Raw genomic sequence first — 26716 nt, 5'->3', positions numbered from 1 at the left:
CTTACATACAAAAGGGATAACTTCTATAATTTGTTAAAATTATGTACGCAAGAGGAATCTTTGAAAATTTCCAAAACAGAATTGACGAAACTTTTTAATTGCTTGATGGAGCCTAGCCAATGAGGCTTGAATCTCGTTGTACCAAGTTAAGGCTAATGGCCCTAACTTGGCATGGTTTCATATTGAAACCATGCTTCACAGAGCGATGGCCTATACGTTGTGTAGCACAAAGGGAGAGAGACACTCGCAAAGAAACTGCTTAGCCACCATGTAGAAACGGAATTTCACCCCCATGCTGAAACACATCTACCAAGCTAGAGAGGGAGGGATTTTGCAAATGTCAACCGCCTGCAAGATATGTGTGTTAGGGAGTCCCCCCCCCCCCCCCCCCCCCCCCCCCCCCCCCCCAATCAAAACTTAAAATGAGTTTTTGGAATCTCAAAAGGATAAATGTGAGCATGATGATGTGTACTCCAAGGTGTGGACTATGTCAAAAAAGAGGGATTCTTCTCACTCCAATGCAGATAGTGTGTCTACTTCCTCCACAATTTCCACTTTTGATTGATGAGTTGCATAGATGGAACATTTATTTCATAGATGAAGGGTACCTACTCCACGAGGGGAGAGTTTGTGTACCAACGGATGCGGACATTCAACTTAAAATTCTCTATGAATGTCATGGAAGTCCTACTGTAGGGCATTGAGGCATAAAGAAGACTTATGCACTCGTACGACGATAATGCGCTTGGCCTTTCACTATACCAACTGAAAGGCCAAGAGAACTCTAAGTACAACTCTGTTCCTCTTCCCTATATAGGGTTGAGCCCCTGTGCCTTGTTCCCATTGGGCTCTACTCGACTACCCTTGGCTTACATCATATTTGTCCCTGTTTTTGGGCTTTGAAAACTTCACTTGTCCCTTTTTTGTGTTTTCCATACTTACACTTTGTTGAAATTTTTTCAACAGATCCATTGCAGTGGAGAGGGCATAATTAGCAACAATAATTAAAGTGCTATAGGGTTTTGATGTGTTGAGGTAATGGATCTATTAATGAGTTTTTGAAGGATTTGTTTGTAAATTATTTGAAGCTAACAATCGTTCTTTACTATGCAACCAATGTTGTAGGCATCCACATGTTTACTTTGGCTTGTATGAGATAACTTACTATATCTAGGGGTTGATTTTGACCCTTTTTGAATACTACTATATTTCCTTTGATCCCCATGAAGAAAGCGATTAAACTTTATGCCACAATTTGGTTTCTTGGCTTTGTACGGCCCAAAAATGCAATGTATGTAGGTGTTGAAGACTGTGTGTGTGTGTGTGTGTTGTGTGCGCGTGCGTGTGCATGCACATAGTTGTGTTTTTTAGTAGTTGATTATATTTTTTCTCATTCATTTCTCTCTGTGAAGTGGACCAAAAAAAGTGGAACAGGCTACCGGTAGTGCGCGGCTTGTCACACCAATTGTAGTTATGAACCTTGCAAATGTCTTAGGTTTGGACATAATTTCTCCCAAAAATTCTTGGTTAAGAAAAGAAAAGAAAAATATGGTGCTCTAAAATTTTCATTAGTGAGTGGGAGAGAGAGCCAGTGAAGGAAAAAAGAAGAGGGTTTGGTAAACATCGATGACTATTAGTGCCCATTGTTGTCACTTGGTGTTGCCAGCACTCGTGTTGCCTCATGCTTTTGTTGCTGCGAAGCACTACAATGTTGACACCTTATGCTACTAGATGGCACATGCTATCATTGTTGGACTTATATGTGCTTATATTGGATGGCAAGCATGCTCCTCCATCCGCAAATCTCTGTTGAATTTGTTATCGCTACCCTCGCCAAGCTAGGCCAGCTTGATCAAAACGGTAGATAGTAGAGAATTGAGTTTTTGAGCTTTTAATAATTCTTACTATTTATTTATTGACCTTTGAAGTCTTTCTCCTTCACTACAATTCCTCTCGTTCTTACTCCACTCGAGGACACCTTTTTAAACTCAAATACATCTCAAGGTCTCTTCCAATTATTCCTAACAACAAACCACCTCTAGTTCTTATTCTCCTGCTTCTTCATTTTTTACTCGTCTTCTCCTTCTACCTTCTTCGACTTCTTCTTCTTCTTCTTCTTATGATCAATCATATCTCCATTGGACTAATTTAACCTATTCTAATGGGTGTTCTCTATCCACTTATCTTGTACCCAAGTAATCCATCTTCAAAGTAGCACCATAGTTCTTATGTTCACTAAGCTTAATTATATCCAGTCTTCATCTATATGGAGAAAAAAACGGACTTTAATCAACCAAAAAGGTCTTGTCTATCTCATGCAAGAATACTCATCTCTTAACACAAGTTTCATCAACTAAATGTATTTGCAAGCATAAAGAGAGAAAGGAAGGAATGTTACTTAGCTTTGTTCATATTCAAGGTCTGAGACACAAAGAAATGGGTCCAATCTCCCCCATGCAAGAGTGAGCAATTTTCTCTTGGATGTATTTATTTATAGGTATCAATGAATGCTTAATAATGATTACAACTATTCGCTTGGACATAAAATAATTATTACTTGTAAAGAGCTCTCCACTAATCAAATGTCCATAATTAACTATCAATTACATAGCCCATAAATCCTATGTGTTTTACCACCTACTAACTACAACATAATTATTAATGCACATAGTCAAATTCCATTATAGGACCAAGACACTTGCAAACTAAATCTTGCAAAACAGATGGTGATGGGAGCTGCCATGTGAGAGGATGGTGGTAAGCTAAACATGAATGGGATTTTGTCAATTTTGGAGGAGATGGGGCCTTTGGTGCATACACACAGGTAATCCCTATTGGAAATTTAGATTGGGATATATGTACTTTTTATTCAAAAATAACTTGGACAATCTTCTTTTTGTGGATTCAAACAAATGATGTAGGAGGCAAGTGCCAGTAGAACTAGAGTAGGTATCCAAACACAAATACTAAAATTAAAAATCAATTTTAGATATCTATTTTTCCATAAGATCGTGTTTCCTGAACATAGTGTATATCTAAATCAAAGATGTCATGTTTTCAAAATGTCAACAACTGGTCCCGGGCTTGGGATTGAGCTAATGAATATAATGCGCTGAGATGGATCTAGTGACCTTCAAAAGAGCTGTTTTTAAAAAAAAAATTATGTTCGATGTGTGGTAGGTTTGACAACCATGGTAGTAAATTTGTAAAATCCAATGTAGATTGTTGATGTTGGCTATTACTTGCATAAAATTAATTCGGTTTTCTATGTGGTGACAGTGTTCAAGAAATGCAAACTATAGACATATGCAAGAAGAGCGCTCATGTTTGTTTCAATGTGAACAAAGCCTTCATATTCATACTCTCTTCATACTACTCAATTTATAAACAAAAACTTCCAAAATGAACATAAAGGCCTATGTGAAAAGTAGCATTGTGCTATGAGTGAGCAAGAATCCACAACCGTGTATAGACAAATTTGTGCATGGTGGGTCACATGCAAGGTATCGGGTGTCAATGGATTTTTGGTTGAGTTGGCGGCATGTTTAATGTCCACGATGAAGAAAGTATCTTGTAGCAATAAGTAAATACTCACTTAGATTACCAATGTTTGTTTTATGCATTGGTCCTTGCATGAGGTTAAGATGAAGATATTGCTGGAGGAGACAAGTAATTTCTTTCATCCCCACAACAAACTTGGCTAAGACAAAGCACACCAGTTGGCTAGTTGGAGAAGGAAACAAACAAAAGACTCACCTTGATGTAAGTGTGTCAAATTTGTCCAACTCATTGCTTCAAAGCGTGAAGATGCATTTGTAGAGGGTAGATACCCTAGGGCTGGACCTTTTGTAGAGAAATAGTTAAGATGCATGTTATAAGGGCGAGCTCCTACTATTGTAACACTTGTTAAAGAAATAGACCAAACATTTGGAGGAACCCCAATTTACCAAAGATCTAATGTAAAATGAGATAATGTCATAATCACACGCAAGCAAAAAATAATAGGGTTAGTGATACATAGGTTAGAATATGTAATTCAAATTGTTCTAAGGAAGAAAAGATATATATCTCAACCACTGTCAACAATCTTGGAGGATGAAAAAAATGATGAGATGGTTGCTAACGAATCTTCAAACCACAAAACAACGTGGGAAATTCGAAGAGACCTAAAATGTAGTAGTACAATGTCAAGGATGGTTGGGGAAAAGCTGTAAAATGCAAGAAGAACATTAAACAAACTGGTATTGGCACTACATCACCATCATTTGGGGTACTCAAACTTGGGACAATGAAAATGAGGGTGGGTGAGGATGAGGCCAAAAGCTTAGTTCATGTGGTTTTGGAATCATTGTGTGGGCCACACATAGCAAATTTGCAACATGATTACCCAATGTCCAGGAAGAATACCAAACACATGGCATGCGGAGAAAGGGACAAATTTAACATCACGACTTTAAAAATGTTGGAGGAAGGAGGATTTAAGATTCAAAAGTGATTGGTGATAGAGTTGAAGAGCTTGCAGTATCGTCAAGGTATTCTGACCGCTGTGCTAAACAAATAAACTGTATGATATCTATGGAGGCAAAGATTGAGGACCATGTTGTTATAAAAGAAAAACAACATGATAGATTTATGGTGGGGACTTCAAAATCATAAGTACATGACAAATTGTATAAAGTGCACATTGCAGTATTTTGCATGAAAACACATTTACCACATCTTTGGATTGGATGTAAACTACAACATGTGTATCCATCAATGTAAGCTCACAAATGAGAATCTTGCATGAGTGTCCAATGCTCTTCACACATTATATGTCACACAACATTTAGGGATTTAAAAAGGACATTGCAAGAGTGTCAATGCTCGCTGCACATTGTATCTTTCCGAAATATTATTATTGTTTTTTGACTCTTGAATGCTTATAACGTTAACAAATTTTCTATGTGTCATTGAATTAGATGGCTCACGGGCACTTCATTGTGGTGCTTCATAGTTACATTTTTACTCTCATGCTTATAACAATGTCAAGAAAGCGTGTACCTTGTAACTTTTTGAAAATTTTGATGGAAATAGAGCTATGGGAGCTATTGTGGTGATGGTAAATTTATTGAAAGACATTTGTTCTCTACCATGTAATCATGTTGCTAATCTCATGCTTATGGCAGAAGACAAAAAAGTGTTGTATCTTGTAACCTATAAGAATATTTGAAGGAGTATATATCTGTGAGATCTATTGTGGTGTTGGTGAGTTTATTGAAAGTGGTAAGCTCTTCACCATGTAGTCATCTCGCTACTCTTGTGCTTATATCAATGTAAAGAAAGTGTTGTATCTTTTGAAATATCCAATGATGTATAGAGCTATGGGAGCTATTGTGCTGCTAGAAAATTGTTTGAACTCACTCCTTACCATTTAGTTATATTTCTATTTTTTTGCTTATAGCAATTTTGAAAGCAATCAATTTTTTAACATGTAGGTATGTTCCTACTCTAATGCTTATAGCAATGTCAAGAAAGTGCTAGTAAACTTTTGGAAAGCAGTCAATTCTTTACCATAATGGTCATGCTCCTACTTTTTTGCTAATAGCAATGTAAAGATACTTTTGCACCTTGTAACGTTTTGGAATATTTATTGGAGTGTAGAGCTATGGGAGATATTGTGGTGCTAGTAAATTGTCTGAAATCGATTGGTTCGTTACCTTTGTAGGTGTTTATGTCGTGATAACCATGTATGTGTGGTATTTCTGTATAATGCCCATGCAACCATCTTTGGGAGCGAGCTACAAGAGTGAGCTTTTTGAGAGACAACAAACCGCATCGCACAAGAAAAATGAAATGCTTGTTCCATAACTCACTCGCAAAGCTCGCTCAAAACTTGGAGAGAGAGGAAGAAGAAGAAGAAGATAATTTTAATGTCGTAGAAAACTATCCCATGAGACCTTAAAGAAAACTATGCTCTGAGACCTTAAAGATCTATCCAATAGGAGAGTTGAACTCAAGACTTCCCTAGAGTATACTTTCATTCTCGCTACCCTTACTTTTGAGTTGTGACCTTTTTGCTTTTAAATTACCAAGCCAAGCTTGGTTATGCACCCAGTCAATGATAAATTTAAAAACGCCACCCACATCATGAGAGATCCGTGGAGATGGCTCATATTTGCAACTTTGTTGTAGAAGCAAATGAAAGCGTGCTTGTGTGAACCTCCCTTAGAATTGATGCATGTGCAGTTGCAAGGCTTATGCCAGCGTGGAAGCCCAATGGTTATGCACGCCACGAATTTGAAGAGAAAGATAGAAGCAGGCCACGTAGGCAAAATTCAAGGCCATGAGGAAGCGAACGTGGCACATTGCTTGCTACCACTATTTGACAGGAAGGCAAATAGTGTCCTAGACCGTTGCACGTCGCCGGCGGCGGACCCCTGGGACGTTAGCCCTGTGAAGCAGAGGTGCTGTTTTCGAAGCAGGAGATAGCGGCAGTGGAAGCAGGGGAAGGCAGCGGCTTCGCAATTCCACCAACTCATCCGTCGCAGCTCTCCTTTGGTTCTCTGCTGCTTCTGCACATGGCCGTCGCCCTTGCTTCCCCCTTCTTGTTCGTCTCCCTGGAAAACCGCACAAACTCTCGCTCTCCGGGTCTTTCGTCTTTCAGAGTGTTTTGCCTCCTCCCCAGTTGCCACCGCGGTGGTGGCCTTGTTGGAAACGTCCCTCCACAACCCCTCAGTTCTAGCGGGCTCCAGGATTGCAGGCTTTTATCAAGCTTTCATTCTTTTCCTAATCGCAATTCATATATTCCGCACAGGGTAAGGCTTCGACGGGTATCCCTGCTACCTCTCTGCAGTGCAAGTAGCCAGGGAGACACCAAATCTCCCAGGTTGCGAAGTAGAAGAGGTAAGGGCAAGAAAGCACCTGCCCCAGTGGCACCTTCTACCCCACTTGCTTCTCTAAATGCACGTATTGATGCGAGTAATAAGATTACCGATGACTGTACCGATGATCTTCCCAATTCTGATTTTCCTGAGCTGAATGGAAATCCGCTAGGACGGAAAATTTTGGGAAAGGAGGTTGTGAAATGGGTAAGTATGGGCATGGCTGCAATGGCTTCTGAGGCAGCAGCAGCTGAGGCAGACTCTGATCATGATGACCTTGAAGAGAAGATAGCAAGTGGGCTCAGTTTTGTGATGCAGGCTCAGCACTATCTCAACATCAACCCTATGCCCAGTGGTTTTGAGGCCCTTTGTCTCAAAGCCAGTACTCATTACCCTACCCTCTTTGATCACTTTCAGAGGGAGTTGCAAAGTGCTTTAGGCAAACTACAAGAGGAGGGTGTGGTTGAAAACTGGAAGCAGGCAAGAGCTTGGCAACTACTCAAGCTTCATGCTAAGTCGGGTATTTTTCTTTTCTAATGATTCTGAAGTTTTCATGTGGGTTGAGCGCCTTAGACTGATACTTATCTGCTTTGTGATTGCATCCTGCGTGAAGAGGCAAATGAAACTGTGAGAGAGGGCCTATGAAGATTTAAAGGATGCATACGTCTTATTGTATTAGGTAGTCATCGTGTTATGGCGCGAAAGGCATCCGAATCAAAACAACTGCATGAAGAGCTTGGTTTAGCAAAGTCAAGGATAGCAGAAATTCAAGCTTCTGTAGATCAGTTTGTGAGCAAGACATTGGAATTGCTCCAGATTGAACGGAATGCAGAGTTGGATGCCACACAGTCAGAGTTGAACGCGGTCCCTTCTGTGGAGGAAAAGTCTGCTGCAGCTGGTCCCACAGAGTTTCTTGTATATCATGGACAGCTGGAGCAAGAACAGTGTGATACTATTTGCAATCTCATGGCTGTCAGTTCCTCAACAGGTATTTTACTTGAAAATTTTATCATTTCTCATTTTTAGTAATTAACATCTATCTGTTGTGTTGCGTTTTTGCTATGCACAGGTCTTGGTGGAACTCATGTGGTTACTTTTCGAGTGGAAGGTGGACACAGACTGCCTCCCACAAATATCTCACCTGGGGATATGGTTTGCATCAGGATATGTGATATCAAAGGGGCTGGATCGACAGAGTGCATACAAGGGTTTGTGCATAGTCTGAGTGAAGATGGTGCAAGCATATCGGCTGCTGTTGAGGCCCGCTATGGAGATCCTATCTTTTCCCGTCTTTTTGGGAGGCCTATTCGGATTGACAGAATTTCGGCCCTGGCAGATCCAACAACTTATGAGGTAACTTATTATTGTATTATGTGATGCAGAATGTGCATTTATGTCCCGAATTGTGAATGTATGTGAGCATTAACTTATAAGGTTTGCTTTCTGTCTTGCTTACTACCTACACTGGTGCAAATGCCCCATGGGCACGGGCACAGATGATTTCTTTGAGATTGCTGGACCCCAGCTCTTTCACGCTGTGGTTCGCAAGCTACAGAGGCATGATGGCTCATTAGCTTCAGAGCCTCAAGAGTTTAGAGAGATTTCCACAGCCTTTTTCAGCAAGTTGCTCTACCAAGGAGCCTACAATGAGCACGGACACTTGTAGAGCAGAGGTTTGGGGTCGTGTGCGATTACAGAAAAAATGCGCGTTAGCCTAAAGAGACCTTTCTCCCTGAGTCTGATATGTTGGATGCATTCAGGGCTTTGTTGCAATAGTGTTCTGGAGAGGATACTTGGCTCCTTCTTGAGATGTTGGGAGCTGCTTGGGACTGGTTTATGTGTGGTTTTCAGATAGCAGTGTGATGTCATGGACACGGGTGGTGAAGCTACCACTTAGCAAGGACAATCGGACACTGTTACCCAAAAAATTGACCTGTACTTGTTGTGGAAGACATGTTCATATTGCAGTTAGATGATATTGTAGATGGCGTGTTTGTTGCAGAGATGCAAATGGTGATGGTTCACCTTGGTCTGGGACAGGGGTGGTGAAGCTACCACTTAGCAAGGACAATTGGACACTGTTACCCAAAAAAATTGACCTGTACTTGTTGTGGAAGACATGTTCATATTGCAATTAGATGATATTGTAGATGGTGTGTTCGTTGCAGAGATGCAAATGGTGATGGTTCACCTTGGTCTGGGACAGCTTCTTCCCTTGTTGCCTCAAGTGAAAATTCCTTGTCCAAGATATTGATTGCTGCCATTGCCCTTTGGCCTCTTTATTTGCCCCTTTGTCCAACTCCTATTTTTGTTCCTTTGGCTTTGGAGTGTTGCCAATTGCTTCTCGACGTCGGCAATCTTTCTCCTTTCGTGGAAGTGTTTTGCTTTGGGGGGGTACTGTTAGAGTTTTGGCATCTCAAGTGACCTGCCCCAAGTGATCCCATTATTTATTTTGGCTTTTACGAATTTATTTTACTTATTTGTCAAAGTCTGGGTAGGCCAATTTGCTAAGGTGACTATTTAAGTACACCTTGCCCCCATTGTATTATCATCAAATTATCTCTCTCTCTCTCTCTCTCTCTCTCTCTCTCTCTCTCTCTCTCTCTCTCTCTCTCTCTCTCTCATTCTCCTCGCTTGTTTACGTTTCCGCAACTTTGACATGGTGTCAGAGCTTACGGACACCTGATCCCGAGAGAATTAGCACGCGTTGAAGAACTGGGGAAGTGGAGGTGGCGGCTCACTTTACTTGTCGTAGCGTCCTGAGATGCAACAACTAACGCTAGCGTTTTTGCTACTGCCTACGTTTTTTCTACAATAGTAGGAGGTAAGAGCTCTCGGCGTTTCAAAACGCACGCTAGCGATAAAGAGCCCCCCCCTGTGGCAGCGTTTTGAGATGCTGTCAAAGTCGACGATGCAGAAACGTACACAAGCCAGGAGAATATACGAGAGTGTCACAAACTGCTGACGTGGCAAAGCCCTGAAGAATGGAGCCAACTTGCAGATCTCGGCCGAGGGGTCTAAACCCCAAGAAGAACTAGTAATAGAAGAAGAAGTCCTACCAACTTATGGGGGCCTTGTCCGATGGGGCCCACGTGACATAAAGGAATTAACATAAAGCAGGATCCACACACACACACACCCTAAGACTTGTGCTAAAATTGATGACGTGGTAGCTGTATGGACGCTCGGATTTTTCACTGGCTGATGACGTGGTAGGCTGTATGGATTTTCGCGTTATGCGTTGACTGTCGACGTGGCAGTTGTACAGAATTCCGTGATTTACGCTGGCAACTCTTGGGCATTGCTTTTGGATTAGATGCTTTTGAGTTTGAAGGCTTGGATTTTCGCGTTTTGCGCTGACTGTCGACGTGGCAGTTGTACGGAATTCCGTGATTTACGTTGGCAACTCTTGGGAATTGCTTTTGGATTAGATGCTTTTGAGTTTGAAGGCTTTCGATGTAAACTATCCTTGGGGCCTAGGGCCTTCAAATATGAGGCCATGGGCTCATTCTCGAGCATGCTTCCTCGAGAGAAGGTGTGAGTCTAGAGTACCGCCTTGCACTGTGTTGATGCAATATAAAGAAATATCGAAAGGGACGCCAAGGTTTCGGACCAACACTCTCTGGGGTGGAATTCCGGCACTCCGTGTAGCGTGTCGTCTCTCTCTCTCTCAATTCGGTTGTTAATGAAGTGCTAAAAGTCTGTTAGTCTGTTCTTTTCTATTGGCACGTGGTGCTTGTCTTGTGACAGTGGTATCAGAGCATCAGGCGTGTGCTTTTCTGAAAGCATACCGGTCCTACCAAAGACTAGACAGAGCAAGATCGCACTTCCAAAGTTCATTGGAAATTTTAGCTTCCTGCTCCGATCAGAGCAAGATTGCACTTCCAAAGTTCATTGGAAATTTTAGCTTCGTGCTTCGATCCCGGATATATTAGCCACTCCCACCCTTACTTCATCACGCATCGGGCGCGCTCCGGTCTTCACTGCTCATGTCTTACAGGACATAAGACAAAAAGATCACTTGCAAGAGAAGGATCCAAGATTTGTTTTGAGTCACTGTTTTCCTCAAAAGCAGTGCCTTGCAGATGTTGATGTCTATAGCTACCAAGCCACACACTCCAAGGACTTGGCAACCTTTCAAGAAAATTTTTGCCCGAAGCTATATGGTTTCCGACATCTTCCTTCAGAGTGCAACTTCTGGTAGAGTGGGGTATTCTGAAATGCTTGCCATGGAAACCCTAGCAGATTATAACTTGAAATTTCTCGACATCTCTCAGTAGATGTCTCTTGATGAGCAAATGACCTTGGAGTCCCGCGCGATTGCTATCTTGGGACTACCATCGTCGCTAAAGAAACTCTGTCTATCCAAGAGCTGATGGACAATGATGGAAAGTCAGTCACTCATGTCGAGACTGCTTTTTAAGTTTGAAATCTGTTTGAGAACTTGTTTGGTGATCCCGTTTGTAGTTTGTTTGAAATGGATGGTATCTGTTTGAACCTGTTTTGGTGCCGATTTGATATGTTTGACTCTGGTTTTAATACTGGTTTCATTGATTGGTGATTTTACCCTCAACTTCAAGGCAGTGTCGGCAAGGAGGGGGGACCCTTCTGGCAACGGACATTTGCTCTGATAATGTCAATACTCCCCGCACCTTTAGCACAAAATTGGCCTATTGGAGGGGCGAGGTGGTCTCGGCCCTTGCTGCATGGGGACGGATGCTAGACCAACAGCTGCACTGTGTGAAATCGAAGTAGTGTAGGCTAGGTAAGAGAGTGAATCTCGACCCACTCTCTTGTACTTTGAACTGATAAATATAAAAAGAAATACCGAAAGGGGCGCCAGTCTTTGGGGCCAATATCTCTAGGCACGGAACTCCGCCGTGCCAGTGCAAATCTATTGTGATCTGTGAATTGTTTTGAAGTGGTTATTTGGTGTTGTCGCGGTTGATTCTTGACTTGGAGTGGTTATTTGGTACAGGCGGTTCATACGAAAGTTTGCAGAGGTTGCTTCCCCTTTGCATATCTTGACACAGAAAGGAGTCCCTTTCTCGTGGGGATCCACAGAAGTGATTGCCTCAGACATTGAAAGAGAAATTGACTACGGGACCAGTTTTGACTTTGTCGGACTTGCAAATGTCATTTGAAGTATATTGTGATGCTTGTGGTCGTAGTCTGGGTGAGGTCTTGATGCAAGAAGGCCATGTCATTGCTTACGTGAGCCGATTGTTCTCTAGGCCGGAGATGACAGCACAGATATATGAGAAATAGCTTTTGGCAGTGATCCATGCTCTTACTCATTGGTGGCACTACCTACTCGGAGCGGATTTTATTGTCTTTACAGACCATCAGAGTTTGCGCTACTTCTTGTCACAGAAGCAACTTTCGGAAAAGCAGATGCGGTGGGTGAACATCTTGTCACAGTTTCACTTCTAGATTGTCCATGAGCAGGGACAGAAGAATGTGGTGGCAGATGCTTCGAGGATCTGGTAGATCAGTATGCCATAGATACAGATTATGCAAATATTTTCACACGGATACGGGATGGGGAGACAATAGTTGGATACTCCCTTCGGGAAGGCTACTTGATGAAAAAGACTATGTTGTGCGTTACACAACCGTTGAGGGAAAAGGTTATGACTGAATGCCACTGTCCACCTTTTACGAGTCACCGCGGCATTGCTACTACCATGAAGGGGGTAGAGAGATACTTCTTTGGGCCGAGACACAAAAAGGATGTGGAAGAGTTTGTTGCAGTGCTTAGTATGCCAGAAGGTCAATTTTGACAGGCATAAGGCACAGGGATTGTTAAAGCCTTTACCCATACCCACCTGCCCCTTGAAAAGTATTGAAATGGATTTCATTTTTGATCTCGCGAGAACACAGAATGATCACGATGATTTTCCGATTACATGGCACGTCTGAGACGATTGTCTCCGACAGAGACCCTAGATTTATGAGTTTGTTTTGGAAGGCAATTTGGGAGAACATTGGCACGCAGTTGCAGTTCTCGTAATCGTTCCACTTGCAGACTGACGAGCAATTTGAGATTGCCAATTCAGTGATTTTAGATTTATTGAAGTCTTGTATCTCGGGTCAGAAGACTCAATGGGAAAAGAACTTACCTTTGGTGGAATTTGCCTACAATAACACGATACACTCTTCGACGGGGAAGATGCCATATGAGATTGTTGAAAGTGCTGCGAAGGTTCCATCCTTCCTGAGCACGAAAGATTAGATATTTGAAGCCGATGAATATTCGCGAGATTTGGATACGGCTTTTGCGAAGGTTCGCGAGACTCTGCAGGAGTCTCAAGAATGACAGAAAAAGGCAGCGGATTGCCATCGTCACGACTTGAAATTGAAGGAGGGTGATTGGGTGCTCTTACTTTTTGAGAAGGCACGCCTACGAAAGAAAAAAGGGAAAGGAGAGGCTTTTTCCAAAGCTTAGTATGCGATACTACGGACCTTTCCAGATCACTGGCAAGATAAATGATATCTCCTTCCGATTGAAACTGCCAGATACTTGGATGATTCACAATGCATTGCTTGTGAGTCTCTTGAAACTTGTTAAGGGTGATGTGCAGGATGATGGGGAGTGTGATGAGCAATCCGAAGTGGAAGAAAACGAGGAGATCCTTGTTCCTGAACAGATTTTGGCACATAACGATACGAAGAAAGGTAAAGTCCGAAGGCGGTTCTTGGTTAAGTTCAAGAACTCTCCTGCATTTGATGCGCTTGACATATGACAAGTTTATTGAAATTTTTCCAATCAATGGTACATGGAAGGCAAACATATTGTCCACCACCATATAAACAAAGCTTGTACTACAAGTACAGTTGAACTTGAATGCCAAAGAGATACACAATTGGAGTATGCAAGAGAAAGATGGTAAAGTCGGTGCACATCTATATTTGCAAAGAAATATGGAGGAGGACCTAGCAGATACTTCTTGGATTGTGAAACTTTACCTCGATGTTTTGGTTTAGCATAGTCTACTCCAAACGGAACCTAGAATTCAGCTTGGCCGGAGATCTGGTGCAGTGGGATGCACAAGAGGGGAGTCACTCCGCTCCCTTGTCAACAGATGCCTTGATTTTGATACTAAAGTCACTGATGTCTCTTTGAGCTTCAGGGATACTGAGAGCTGACAGTATTCTACTGGATGACTTTATGAAATGGAATTCCTGATAATGATACTGATTTGTTCTTGACTTCTTTTGAGTGCAGGAACTGATAGCCGAAATGACTGCAGCATTTTGGTCTGATTGATCTTGAATAGACATGGTTGCAATAGGGGTTAGTCAATCGGACATCGATGAGGTCCCAATTGGACCTAGATGTGATTGCTAGCTACATTGCCGATAAATCATGGTCTAAGATCCGAATGAATGTTGAATGTCATGTGATGTCTGGTGATGTCCTGTGATGTGACTGTCGATTTTGTACATGTGCTAGATGTGTGTTCCTAGTACGTAGGTACTAACAGTCAGTGTCTGCTAAGATGGTTTATGGCTTTTGTCGGTTTTGCAGACGTAATCGCGGTCTATTACAATGCTTTCAAGAGGGGGGTATGTCACAAAGTGATCACGTGACTACGGACAACAGAAACCCTAATTTATGCTAGAAACCCTAAAATTCTTGCAAACCCTAATTTTTGACAAAAACCCTAATTTCCGGAAATCGCAGAGGCTAAAAAAACATAAATTTTTTTTAATAAAATTTTTAGAATGATGAGCGATGCAAATCTTGCTTTTTCTCTATGCAATGAGAGTTGTTTTTGATTTGAAGCTTTTGGGGCTCTGCTTTTGGGCATCCCTTGTAACCTTTAAATTAGTTGTGAGGGCCTCACTTCTCAGAGCATCTGGACACAGAGTTTGAGAGTGAATCCCAACCTACTCTCTTGTACTTTGAACTGATTAATATAAAGAAATACCGAAAGGGGCGCCAATCTTTGGGGCCAATATCTCTAGGCATGGAACTCCGCCGGGCCAGTGCAAATCTATTGTGATCTATGAATTGTTTTGAAGTGGTTATTTGGTGTTGTCGCGGTTGATTCTTGACTTGGAGTGTCCAAGTCTGTTACACAATGGGGGTGTCGAGGCTCGGATGTGCAGGGATGGTGCAATTATGCTGTGTGTATAGACTCACTCCTCTAGACGACGACGTTGGACCATATATGAAGATGATAATGATGACCCAACAGCCATAGTAACAGGGGAGGCCCTTTTCCCTTTTCCGGGCTTCTCGTCCCCACTTTTCGTCCCCACTTGCAGTCCCGCCCTCTTTTGTACACTAAAAATCCATTTGAGTCCTGTCCCCCGTCCCTCATTCCCCGTCACGGAATGCGTCCTTGTGACTATGCAAACAACTACTACTCATATGTACAACCGGAAAGAGCCACTGTAGACGGCGGGATAGTTCACTATGTGTGAACGTCTTCTTAGGAGATGGGCAATAAATTACTTAGTAATTACTATGGTAATTACTACAGTAAACCCGAAGTGTATAAATAGGGCCCATTACATTGTAATCGGGTTGGCAATTATTACTTTGGCTACACTTGTACTTGAGAATCATTGGCAGTATTTTAGGCTGTACTCTCTTTGTAAATGATATTTGCTGTAATTTTGATCTGTAATTCCAATCATGGCATATATTCCAGTTACACTTACTTCTTGTCCAGTCTTCTAAATCTGAATCTGAACCTTATTTCTAGTACATAAGTCTGATTCTTATTCGAGTATCCAAATTCCAGTCTAGTTTCTGATTTCTGTCCAGTCTACTGTCTGAAATCTTCCCACACTAGCAGCTGAAATCTTCTAACATTGGAATTAGCTGTCTCAAGAGATCAGCTCCAATTCCATTTTGGCAATCACGGTGGCTCGAGCTGAAGCTCGGTGACAGAAAGACTCTTCTCCCGCTTGGAAGTTTTCAGCAATGGCACCTAAATCCGGTCGTGGCCGGAAATCCACCATTCGTGTTGATCGTCTTTCTGAGGAGTCAGGAAGAGAGTCTGACCCCAAGCAAGAGAAGATGACTGACACTGAGGCTCAGGAGGAGCATAGTCAGGCTGATGAGGCGTAGGACTCACAGCACTCCAGTCATTCTCGACGCCGACGGGTAGAACGGGAAGCACAGAAAGCCAAGAGTTCCAAGAGTTCTCGGTCCCGGCAGAGGGATGAGGGTACCAAGGGAAGTAAAGGTAGTCACCGTACTTCTAGCAGACAAACCAAAGAAGACACTGACACTGAGACAGAGACAAAGATTGATTGGGATGCTGACACTGACAATTGCAAGAAGACTCCCAAGCGCCATTCTGAATCCAAGAAGAGAAGTGGCAAGATCAGTGGTAATCGAAATGATTACACAGCTTCCCTGAAAATTTCTTTTCCAATATTTAAGGGAGGTAAAAAGGATGATCTAAACGTTCACATGCAGGCTTTCGAGCAGTATGCTGAACTGAAAAATATTGATGAAGATGATTGGGGGGAGGCAGCGAGGAAATGGTATTACCATTACCGTGCCTGCCAGCTCAGATCATATAACAAATTGCTTAAAGCCTTCAGGTTGGAATATTCCAACAATAGAGGGGATGAAGATATTCTCTATGAACTAGATAAGATCAAACAGAGAAATTTATCAGTCCGCAGTTATGTGGAAAAGATCAAGGAGCTAACTAGGTAGTTACAAGAACCGCCATCTGAGAAGAGGTTGAGGGCATGGTTTCTGAATGGGTTCAGAAGCAAAAAGCTTAGGGAACAAGAGGTACCAGCCCCTACCAAGAAATTCAATGATCTGGTTCAAAGAGAATTAAAGCTGGAACAACGGGCCAAGAAGGAAAAGAGCCACAAGAAGCGAAGGACCAGTAGTAGTAGCTCTGCTACTGAAAGTTCTGATACCAGTGAGGTGTCCAGTAGCTCCGAGAGCAACTCTAATGAATGAGCCAAGGAGAAGTCAGAGAAGGGATCTTGGACCAAGAAAATTGAAGAAATGGCTAGATAGATTGCCGAAATTAGTCACATAAGACAGCCAGTTCGGAAGATGGAGACTTGGTGTTCGAAATGCAAATCCAAGGACCATATCTCGAATGAATGTCCACAATGTACCTACTGTAAGGCTTTTGGTCATCTATGGAACAATTGTGGCATCAGAATCCACCACTTTAAGAAAGGCAAAGATCTGTTAGTGGTTGTCTACACTGAACCAGTGAAAGTAGAACCAGTCAAAGTAGTTCAAGAGGAGAGACCAGGTACTAGTGGTACTGGTCAAGGACGTGGCGGATTCCAACCAGGTATAGGCAGAGACAGAGGACGAGGCAACTTCCAGAATAGGAGCATGAATTGCTACACTTGTGGGAAGTATGGCCATTTTGCAGCCCAATGCCCAGATGCACCTGCAACTACTACTACTGAGGCTAAGGCACTAGAGCTAGTCCTAGTCAGGGTAGTTACTCGAAGCAAGGGTGTAGTCATTGAAGAAATTCCAGACACTTCAGATGCACCAGTCAATCCTAACAGCAGCAAGTGGGCTCAACAAAGAGAAATTTGGAAGGCCAAAGGTAAAGAGAAGGCGGTAGATGAGTGGCAAGAGCAGAGGGAACTAGCGGCTAAAATCACGGAGGATCTAGCTAAGAAGCTGCCAGAGTAGCCAGAAAGTTCCGAAGCTAGAGTCGTTCAGAGGATACCAACCAAATCGACTGATAAAGATCAGTTAGTACCGGCTATAACTGAGACCATGTTGGCTGTGGTACATGGAGTAGCTGATGAACTGAGAGTGGATGGAAAGAGTGGAAGCACTGCAAAAGAGGAATGGCAGTGTGAAGATACCAGTTCTTCAAGCTCTGACAATCAGTCTGACCAAGAATGAGAAGAAATTCATGTGAAAATTTGTGATAGAATTCAGAAGCTGACTGTCGAGCTTGAGGATATCAGAAAAACCTTGCCTGAAGTGGCCAAATTTATCAGACAGCACAGGAAAGTTGAGGCGGAGGCCAGAACAGTGGACTTGACGGCCGTCCGAGATGATGAAGTTCCACTTATTCAGGTGGACTACAAGGTTAGAAAGCAGTGGGAACCTCTCTCAAGTGTTGTCTTGGATGGAGGAGCAGGAGTCAACATAATGGGAGTTCATCTCCAACAGAAAATGGGTATCACTAATATGAAACCAACACCATTCAAAGTACGAATGGAAGATCATAGAGTAGTACAGGCGACGGGTATGATTGAAAACATGCAGATAAGAGTTGGGAGGGAGAAATTCAAAACCAGTTTCTTAGTTCTGGATGTGCAAGGGGCATATGGGATGCTACTAGGGCGTCCATGGTTGAGAACAACACATGCTGTTCATGACTATGCAAACCAAACATTAACCATAGAAGGGGCCAATGGCAGAATCCAAATCCAGACAAACAATATTAGGAGCTGGAGAAAGGATTTGAGGCCGAAGGAGTTATGTTGGAAGTACAGGGCCAAGAAGATCGAGCGAATGCTAGCAGCTATGAACATATTCCCTTTGATAGAGATTGACTTGAATGTAGTCTTGCTGAATAAAGAGCAAGCTGACAAGCAGAAAAGACAATTCCCTGATCAGTTTACTGAAGTCAACACAGGGGAAAGAACAGCTCAGCTAATTGGAAGGATGGTGGAACCAGCTGATGCTGGTATGGTAGAGGAACCAGTACGTTCGGAAGAGTACCCAGTAGATCAGAATATTGATTCAGAAATGAATGGACCATCATGGGATTACGCTGAAGAGTCGACCAAACGAAAAGGAGGCGGACAAATTGGTTGCTTCCAGACGACCAAGAAGTGGAAGAGTGAAACCTAAGATTGGAGTATAATCCTAGGATGATCAAGATCAACAAGCACCTCAACCCGACAATGAAGGAAAAGGCACGTAAAATGTTCCAGAACTATAAAGATGTGTTTGCCTGGGAACATACAGATCTGAAGGGAGTGGATCCTGAAGTATGTCAACACCGAATACTGTTGAAACCAAATGCTAGGCCAGTACGACTGCAAAGATACTGAATGAACCCCAACTATGCAAAGAAGGTCAAGGAGGAGATTGATAATCTTCTCAAGGCTGGGTTCATCACAGAAGTGGCAAGCAGCGATTGGCTATTTCCCATAGTCGTCGTTCCCAAGAAAAGTGGAAAATTGAGAGTCTGTGTCGACTATAGGAAACTAAACGCCCAAACTATCAAAGATCCATTTCCTTTGCCTTTTACTGACATATTGCTTGATGAGATCGCAGGATATGAAATGTATAGCTTCATGGATGGTGATAGTGGCTATAACCAGTTACAGATCGCTCCTGAAGATAGAGCCAAGACCACTTTCATCACTGAGTGGGAAGCTTTCATGTATCTGGTGATGCCTTTTGGCCTGTGCAATGCACCAGTTACCTTTCAGCGGTGTATGATGGAGATGTTTAATGAATTCCTTCATCGGTTCCTCTCCATTTTCATGGATGACTTTACTGTCTATTCAGATGAGAAACAACACCTGCTATTCCTAGAAATGGTTTTCAAACGCTGTCAGGCGAAGCGGATTTGTTTGAATCCATTCAAATCTGTTTTTCTAGTCTGGAAGGGACAGCTATTGGGACATGTGGTTACCCGAAATGGAATAGAGATGGCCAATGACAAAATTCAGTGTGTTCAGCAAGCTAAAGCATCCAGAACTGCTTCAGAGTTGAGCTCTTTCTTGGGTTATGTGAATTTCTATAGAAGATTTGTGCATAAGTTTGCTTCTCAAGCAGTACCACTATATGAGCTTACAAAGAAGGCCAGTAAGTTCAACTGGAGTGCTGAATGTGAGGAGAGCTTCCAGAATCTGAAAAAAGCCATTATCAGTAAACCAGTCCTTAGGTAGCCAAACTGGGATATTATTTTCCATGTGCATGTAGATGCTTCGGGATTGGCAATGGGGGCAATATTAGCTCAGCGAGACGGAAGGACTGATTATCCGGTTTATTTTGCCAATCGCAGATTCAGTCAAGCTGAACAAGGCTATACAACTACTGAGAGAGAAGCCCTTGGAATGGTTTTCAGCGTTACAAAGTTCAGGCATTACCTGTTGGGAAAGTTATTCCATTGGGAAAGTTGTGGACCATCAGGCTCTTCTGTTTCTGATTAATAAAGTCATTATTCAAGGCAGGCTGATAAGATGGATGATGTTCCTAATGGAGTTTGAATTCAGAATTTTCCATAAGCCTGGCAAAAATCATTGTGGAGCTGATTTTCTCTCAAGAAGTACGGAAGGATATTCAGAATCACCCTTGAGAGATGAACCAGTGGACGCTGATTTATTTCAGTTAGAGGCAGAAGAATCAGTTGATCCCGAATGGTATGATATTTATCAATTTCTTTCCCAAGGTGTCTTTCCAGAGGATTGGAAGCAGAACCAGAAGAAAGCTCTGATCATAGAAAGCTTGAAATTCACTATCATCGAGGATTACTTTATCGACTGGGTGTTGATTGTATAATTCGACGTTGTGTCCCTATGGAAGGAAGAATGCAAGTGATTTTAGAAGTGCATAATGGTGAATCTGGTGGACACTTTTCTAACGAAGTAACCTACAAGAAGATTCTGCAAGCTGGTTTGTGGTGGCAAACACTGATTGCTGATGTCAGAAGTTTTTGTAAACCTTCTGACATATACCAAAGAATGGGTCGACCAATAGCTGCAGATATGACTCCTTTGATGCCAGTACAACCACTGGGAGTGTTCATGAAATAGGGATTAGATTTTATGGGACCTTTTAAGAAGGTTACCCCCAAGAAGAACAAGTACATAGTAATGGCTACTTGTTATTTAACTAAGTGGGTTGAAGCTAAGGCTCTTCCTGACAACACAGTCAAGTCAACTGCAAGGTTTCTATTTGAGAATATTGTCTGCCGATATGGATGTCCAGTAGAGATTGTGACAGATCAAGGAACACATTTTATCAATGACACTATGGAAATCCTATTGAATATGCTTTTAGTCAAGCATCGGAAATCTACTCCTTACTATCCCAAATGCAATGGACAGACTGAAAGTAGCAACAAGACAATAAAGACTATTCTCACTAAGGTGGTGCAAAAGAAACCAGACCAGTGGGATTTGAAACTCCAGACTGCTCTATAGGCTTATAGGACAGCTTATAAGGTCACTACTGGAATGACACCATTCAGAATGGTGTATGGCACTGAAGCTGTGGTTCCTATGGAGTTTGTGATCCCAAGCCTGAGAATGGCTGTGAAGTATAGCTTAGACTTCAACCACAATCTTAAAAAACGGCTAGATGAACTGATGCAGTTAGATGAACTCAAGCAACGGGCTATGTTGGAACAAGAAATTGTTCAACAATGAAGGAAGCACTGGCATGATCGCCGAATTAAAGTTCGGGAATTTCAGAAAGGAGATTTGGTGCTTCTACATCAGTCTAGACTGGGTCCAAAGAAGCCAAACCTGAAGATTGCCTGGGCAGGACCATTTGAGGTAGACTTGGTCTTTTCCAATGGCACAGTCAGACTGAAAGATTTATCTGGATTATTGTTGCCAGGCGTATATAATGGGGCAAAGATCAAGCTTTATTATTCAGAGTCTAGAGAAAATGGGCAAGAACAAGGTACTAAGGAACTGGGACTTGTTGATCAAGAGATACCAGAATCAGATATTTTTTGGCTTTTTCATGTGCAACTAGTTTCAATTTCAGAACCAGTACTAGAAGAACCAGATCAGACTGATCTTAGAATCAGTACAAGTATGGTCGAGCCAGACTCGAAACCGGTCCAGTATCAGTGGGGACACACTTCTCAATTTTTAAGCGCCCAACGATGGCATACCAGTAGTAATCATTTTAAAGATGGGTTGCAGTTTTGTCCAATGCATGTCTGCCACGATAGCAGCGACACACACAAGTTTAGGAACGGCGAGTGGTGGAGCTTTTATGGCGCGAACACGTATAACAGTCAGGAGAGTTGGCATTTTTCCTCACAAATCCCCTGCGCGACGCTTTCCTCCTGTTAGCCATTCGCCATCGCCAAGCTCCGAGGTTTCTTCGCTACAGCCGCAAACCTCGACCTCTGAAGAGACAGTTAACTGTCAGCTAGCCTTGCCAGCGACACCAAGGTACGGCTTTGAAACGTCAAGTAAGTTTTCTTCTCCTTCGCCTGTTTCATCGTCTTCACAGTGTATCGGTAGAAGGAAACTCTCAGAGAAGATGCATGAGTCTCTTGAGGAAACCCAAGCCATAGTTGCTACTACAAAGGCAAGCCTTCCCATCATACCGTACAGTAAAATCCAACGTTATGTATTCATTGACCAAGCAATGACTCTACTTCAACTATGGGATCTCCGAGTTGTGTAGCAAGCTACAAGAATTGCTTTTGATGCAGACATCATCAAGCAAGTTCTTGATTCTTTCGATGCTGAAGATGGCATTGCCATGGTAAATGGTAGAAAGGTGTCGGTGACATCAGAGACCATAGCTTTTGCATTCAGAATGTCCAACGAGCCCGAACCATCTGTGGCAACTCCACAACAGATAAGTATAGCCCTGAAGTGTTCCAGTAACAGGATTGGAAGCTTCCACTGCTTACAGGTTTGTGGCCGAAGCAGTAAGCCTTAAGAACAACCCAACGTATATATCCGAGAAACTTTTTGCTATGCTATTGGCCAAGATATTGGATCCAAAGGTTCCTATTAACCTTTGTCACACAATGTGCTCCAGCAAACTGCCAAGCTAAAATCTCAAAATGTTTTTAAAGCTTGGTATGTTTTGCAATTTCTGTATTGGGCCACTGCTGCAGATGTTTATGAGCAGGTAAAAAAGGCTTGGAATGAGAAGCCGGTTTCTGAGCCCAAGAACATTGAACTGTCCTCAGACGACGAAGCAACGGACAGTCAAACTACTTCAACAAACCTGAAAAGAAAAGCAAGTGAAGAACATACTGACAGTTCAAAAAAGCCAAAAACTACACTGACAAAGAGCAATGAGTTTTTGAGGGAAATAGAAAGCCAAGTCAAGACAGTGAATACTGAGAAAGCTATAGTGAGCCAGACAGAGAAGCAAGCTGCTCAGAAGACTGTGCCTAGCCAGTCAGTAGCACCAAGTGCAGGTGCTATTGGTTCTGGAAAAGATCAGGCCAAGGCAGCAACTTCTGAGAAGATAGCAGACCAGTCAGTGGACAAAGGCAAGAGCCACGTGGACAAAGGCAAAGGTCCAGCTTCTTTGACTCTGCCAGGGGGAGTTTCTACTCCAAATACTGAACACATTCTGCACCTGGTAAAACAGGACAAGTTGTAGCAAATGCAGACCCATCAATTGAAGGGGCATCTATTGCTACGCAAAGCTGATTATACAACTTTACCCTACATGGCTCCAGTGACAATATATGAGCCTACTGATTCTGATCCAGCTACAGTTAAGACAGATGTTCAGTTCTCATACAGTCTTCTTGGAATACCATTGTCAGTTGTATGAGACAATTGATGGAGGCTGCTGGGTCAGAAGATGAAGTGAAAAAGCTTAAAGCTGACTTGAAGGAGGCTGAAGATCAGAGTCAAAAGCTCCAGAAAGCCTGGGAAGAGCAGAACATACAACACAGGGTATTGGAAGCTCATTCAGAAAGGTTTAATGAGTTATTAAACAAGAAGCTAGCTAAGGCTAAATTTGAGATAATGGTCATAAAAAATCAACGAAATGAAGCACTGAGAGCTGTAGAACGGGCTGAAACAATGCTCAAAATGAAGCGGGTGGAATTCAACTCCCTGTTCATTCACCATACAGCTCTGAAGGCTTCTCTTATTGAAAGATACATCTATAACAGCTTGGCTAAAATTCTAAATCCAACAGGCAGTGCTGTTTTTGATTTAGAGAATTTGAAGTCCTTGATGGAAAGTATGCAGAGTGATTTGTAGGACAAGGTGTTGAGTATAATAATGCTCTGATGAATCAAGACATATTGGATTACATTGAGCAGTAGACTTCTCCGGATGAGGTAGAAGAAGACAAGGAGGATGGAGCTGATAAGGAGGAGGATGACCAAAAAGAAGGGCATACAAAAAATGATGGTGATGATGCCCCACCACCATCTCCATTTCTAGGACCTGGTACTGGTGGTACAGGGCCAACTGAAGGAGGCCAGTCACAGCCAGAACAGCCAGGCAAGAATGAGGGCCAGCAGGAAGGACAGAATGAAGGGCACCAATCGGGTAATCAGCAGACTGAAAAACAGCAGCCCCGTCACACTAGGAATCAGGCAACTGATCAGTCCCAGCTTAGTAGCTCAGTAGGAATGTTAAAGGGAAAATGAAGGTGCAGGATGAGGGATCAGCTGCTGATCATTAACATTCACTGTAACTTATTACCCTGAACAGGCAATTGAGACACCAATAGGCCTCCATAACCAAGCAGTATTTGGAGGATGATGATCTCCTGTCTGATTTGGAAAGGTTTCAAAGGCTGAATGTTGGTGCCAGGGAAATGGTGGAGCATTGGAAATCAGCAGCTTTCCATGATAAAGAAGCTTGCCGTTTACCTGCGCATCCCAGTACAGTCAAGCTGTTGGAAAGAGTTCTTGAATGGATACCCACTGCTGACGAGAGAGTGACTAACCCACACTTGCAAAGACAGTCTACTGCAGATTGTCGCTCCCTTGCCCTAGAATTAGAACTTCTGCTGGGAAACAGACCAACTTACAGATATATGAAGAATGTTAGGGAACATCTAAAGGAAGTTTTGGTGCAAATGCAAACTGCCAGAGGAATTTTGGATCAGAGAGTCAGAGCTATTCTTGAGGACCAGACAACCACTAGCAAAGGACCTCAGACTAAAATGTCAGTCGGAGCACAAGCAACTGCTCTCCGAACATTGTTCTAGCTAGTGAGAATCACCAGAAAGATGATGCAGCAAGAGAACCAGGCTATTCTCAATTTTTTAGAATTCGTGCCTGATTCTCCAGTTCTCTTGTATGCCTTTCCAGCAAGAGAGACAGAGCTGCCAAGATTCTTTCCAGCACTGTATCCTCAACACCCAGAACCAGTTGATCGCCTTACATACTTCAAAATTACTGATGAACTTCAGGATTGGTATGAGCGATCGACTGTGGAATGGAAGACTCGGCAAACCTTGTTCAATGATGCTCTCCAAATCAATGATCTTCAAGCACTGAAAGAGGAGATGCATAGGATCCGGATGTGTATGGACCAGTGGAAGATTCAAATCACAGGCCTGACCAGGAATACTAATCAGTTGCTGCAACTTACTGTCGAATCTTTAAATTGCCTGAAAAGGATATTGCAGCAAAGGCGGGTCTGGCACCACAGTATAGGGAGATGGCTGAGATTCTTTTCGAAGCTCGAGTCAAAACTGATCAGCCTCTTCCATAAGGATGGATCCATACTGCTTCGTATTGTCATAAGCTGGTCAGAACCATGATTACCAAGGGAAGGCGTACACTCTATGATTCTGACACCAAAACCTATCATTCCCTCACGCCTTATGAAGTAGAGATGACCACCGAAAGGCGGGATTAGCTTGAGCAGGAGGCCATTTACTGATTGATTCAGAAGGAGAATGCTGGTACTGGGACTTCTCAGGCACCCTCCAGGTCAAAGGGCAAACGGAAGACGGTCCAATGGAAGGATACTGGGTACTTCCATCTCAGAATTCAGTGGCGACTTTTCTTCCTCAGCGGGCAAGTGGAGATGAGAGCTCTACCTTGGCCTAATGAGAGCTCCACCTTGGCCTGGTGAGAGTTCTACCTTGGCTTTTTCAGTTGCCTCTCGCAGTCCCTTGGCTTTTCTGCTGTCTCTCGCAATCTTTGTATGACTAATCTGTCAATGGTCAAGCCAGATTCCCAACATCAGAACCTGACGGTGGATTTTTCAGTCTCACATCAGAATCAGACTGGGGAATTTTTCAAAATTTTTGGAATCTTGCCAAAATTCAAGAAAGAAGGGAAGGATGTAGATGGTGGGATAGTTCATTATGTGGGAACGTCTTCTTAGGAGATGGGCAGCAAATTACTTAGTAATTACTATGGTAATTACTACAGTAAACCCGAAGTGTATAAATAGGGCCCATTAGATTGTAATCGGGTTGGCAATTGTTATCATTTGGGTTAGCGCTTTGGCTACACTTGTACTTGAGAATCATTGGCAGTATTGTAGGCTGTACTCTCTTTGTAAATCATATTCGCTGTAATTTCAATCATGGCATATATTTTAGTTACACTTACTTCTTGTCCAGTCTTTTGAATCTGAATCTGAACCTTATTTCTAGTACATAACTCTGATTCTTATTCGAGTATCCAAATTCCAGCCTAGTTTCTGATTTCTGTTCAGTCTACTGTCTGAAATCTTCCCACATTGGTAGTTGAAATCTTCTAACACTGGAATTAGCTGTCTCAAGAGATCAGCTCCAATTCCAGCCACCAACGACTCATAAATGTCAACCATCTAAGTCTCCCCACGGGAGTGTCCATGGTAGCTTCTTCAACGACTTGGTCTCACTATTTATGTCCACTATGAGCTATAGAGAGGGTGTTAAGAGTTTTGGCATCTCAAGTGAACTGCCCAAAGTAATCCCGTTATTTATTTTGGCTTTTAGGTATTTATTTCACTTATTTGTCAAATTCTGGGTAGGGATATTTGTGATGACTATATATAAGTACACTTTGCCCCCATTGTATTATTATCAATTCACTGCCAAGGTTGGTTGGTTCAGCAGTCTCTCTCTCTCTCTCTCTCTCTCTCTCTCTCTCTCTCTCTCTCCCTTTGTGTCACAAGACGGGCACCACGTGCCAATAGAAAAGAACAGACTGAATAGACTTTTAGCACTTCAATAACAATTGAACTGA

The 26716-nt window shown here is 42.6% G+C and overlaps 1 protein-coding gene across 1 annotated transcript in view; it reads left to right on the top strand.

The window, feature by feature from the left end:
* Nucleotides 1–6379: 6379 nt before the first annotated feature.
* Nucleotides 6380–26716, top strand: part of LOC147458890 (P-loop containing nucleoside triphosphate hydrolases superfamily protein) — a 32153-nt gene continuing 11816 nt past the window's right edge. The window contains exons 1-3 of the mRNA XM_086510305.1: nucleotides 6380–7383; nucleotides 7543–7851; nucleotides 7933–8216. Coding sequence (XP_086366431.1) covers nucleotides 6561–7383; nucleotides 7543–7851; nucleotides 7933–8216 — 1416 coding nt within the window. The 5' untranslated portion in view covers nucleotides 6380–6560. The remainder of the gene's footprint in view (nucleotides 7384–7542; nucleotides 7852–7932; nucleotides 8217–26716) is intronic.

Source organism: Adiantum capillus-veneris, chromosome 4 (assembly GCF_014529385.1).
Source record: "Adiantum capillus-veneris isolate H3 chromosome 4, ASM1452938v2, whole genome shotgun sequence".
NCBI lineage: Eukaryota > Viridiplantae > Streptophyta > Polypodiopsida > Polypodiales > Pteridaceae > Adiantum > Adiantum capillus-veneris.
The sequence above is the reverse complement of the archived record's forward strand: the minus strand, read 5'-3'. Positions and strand labels throughout refer to the sequence as shown.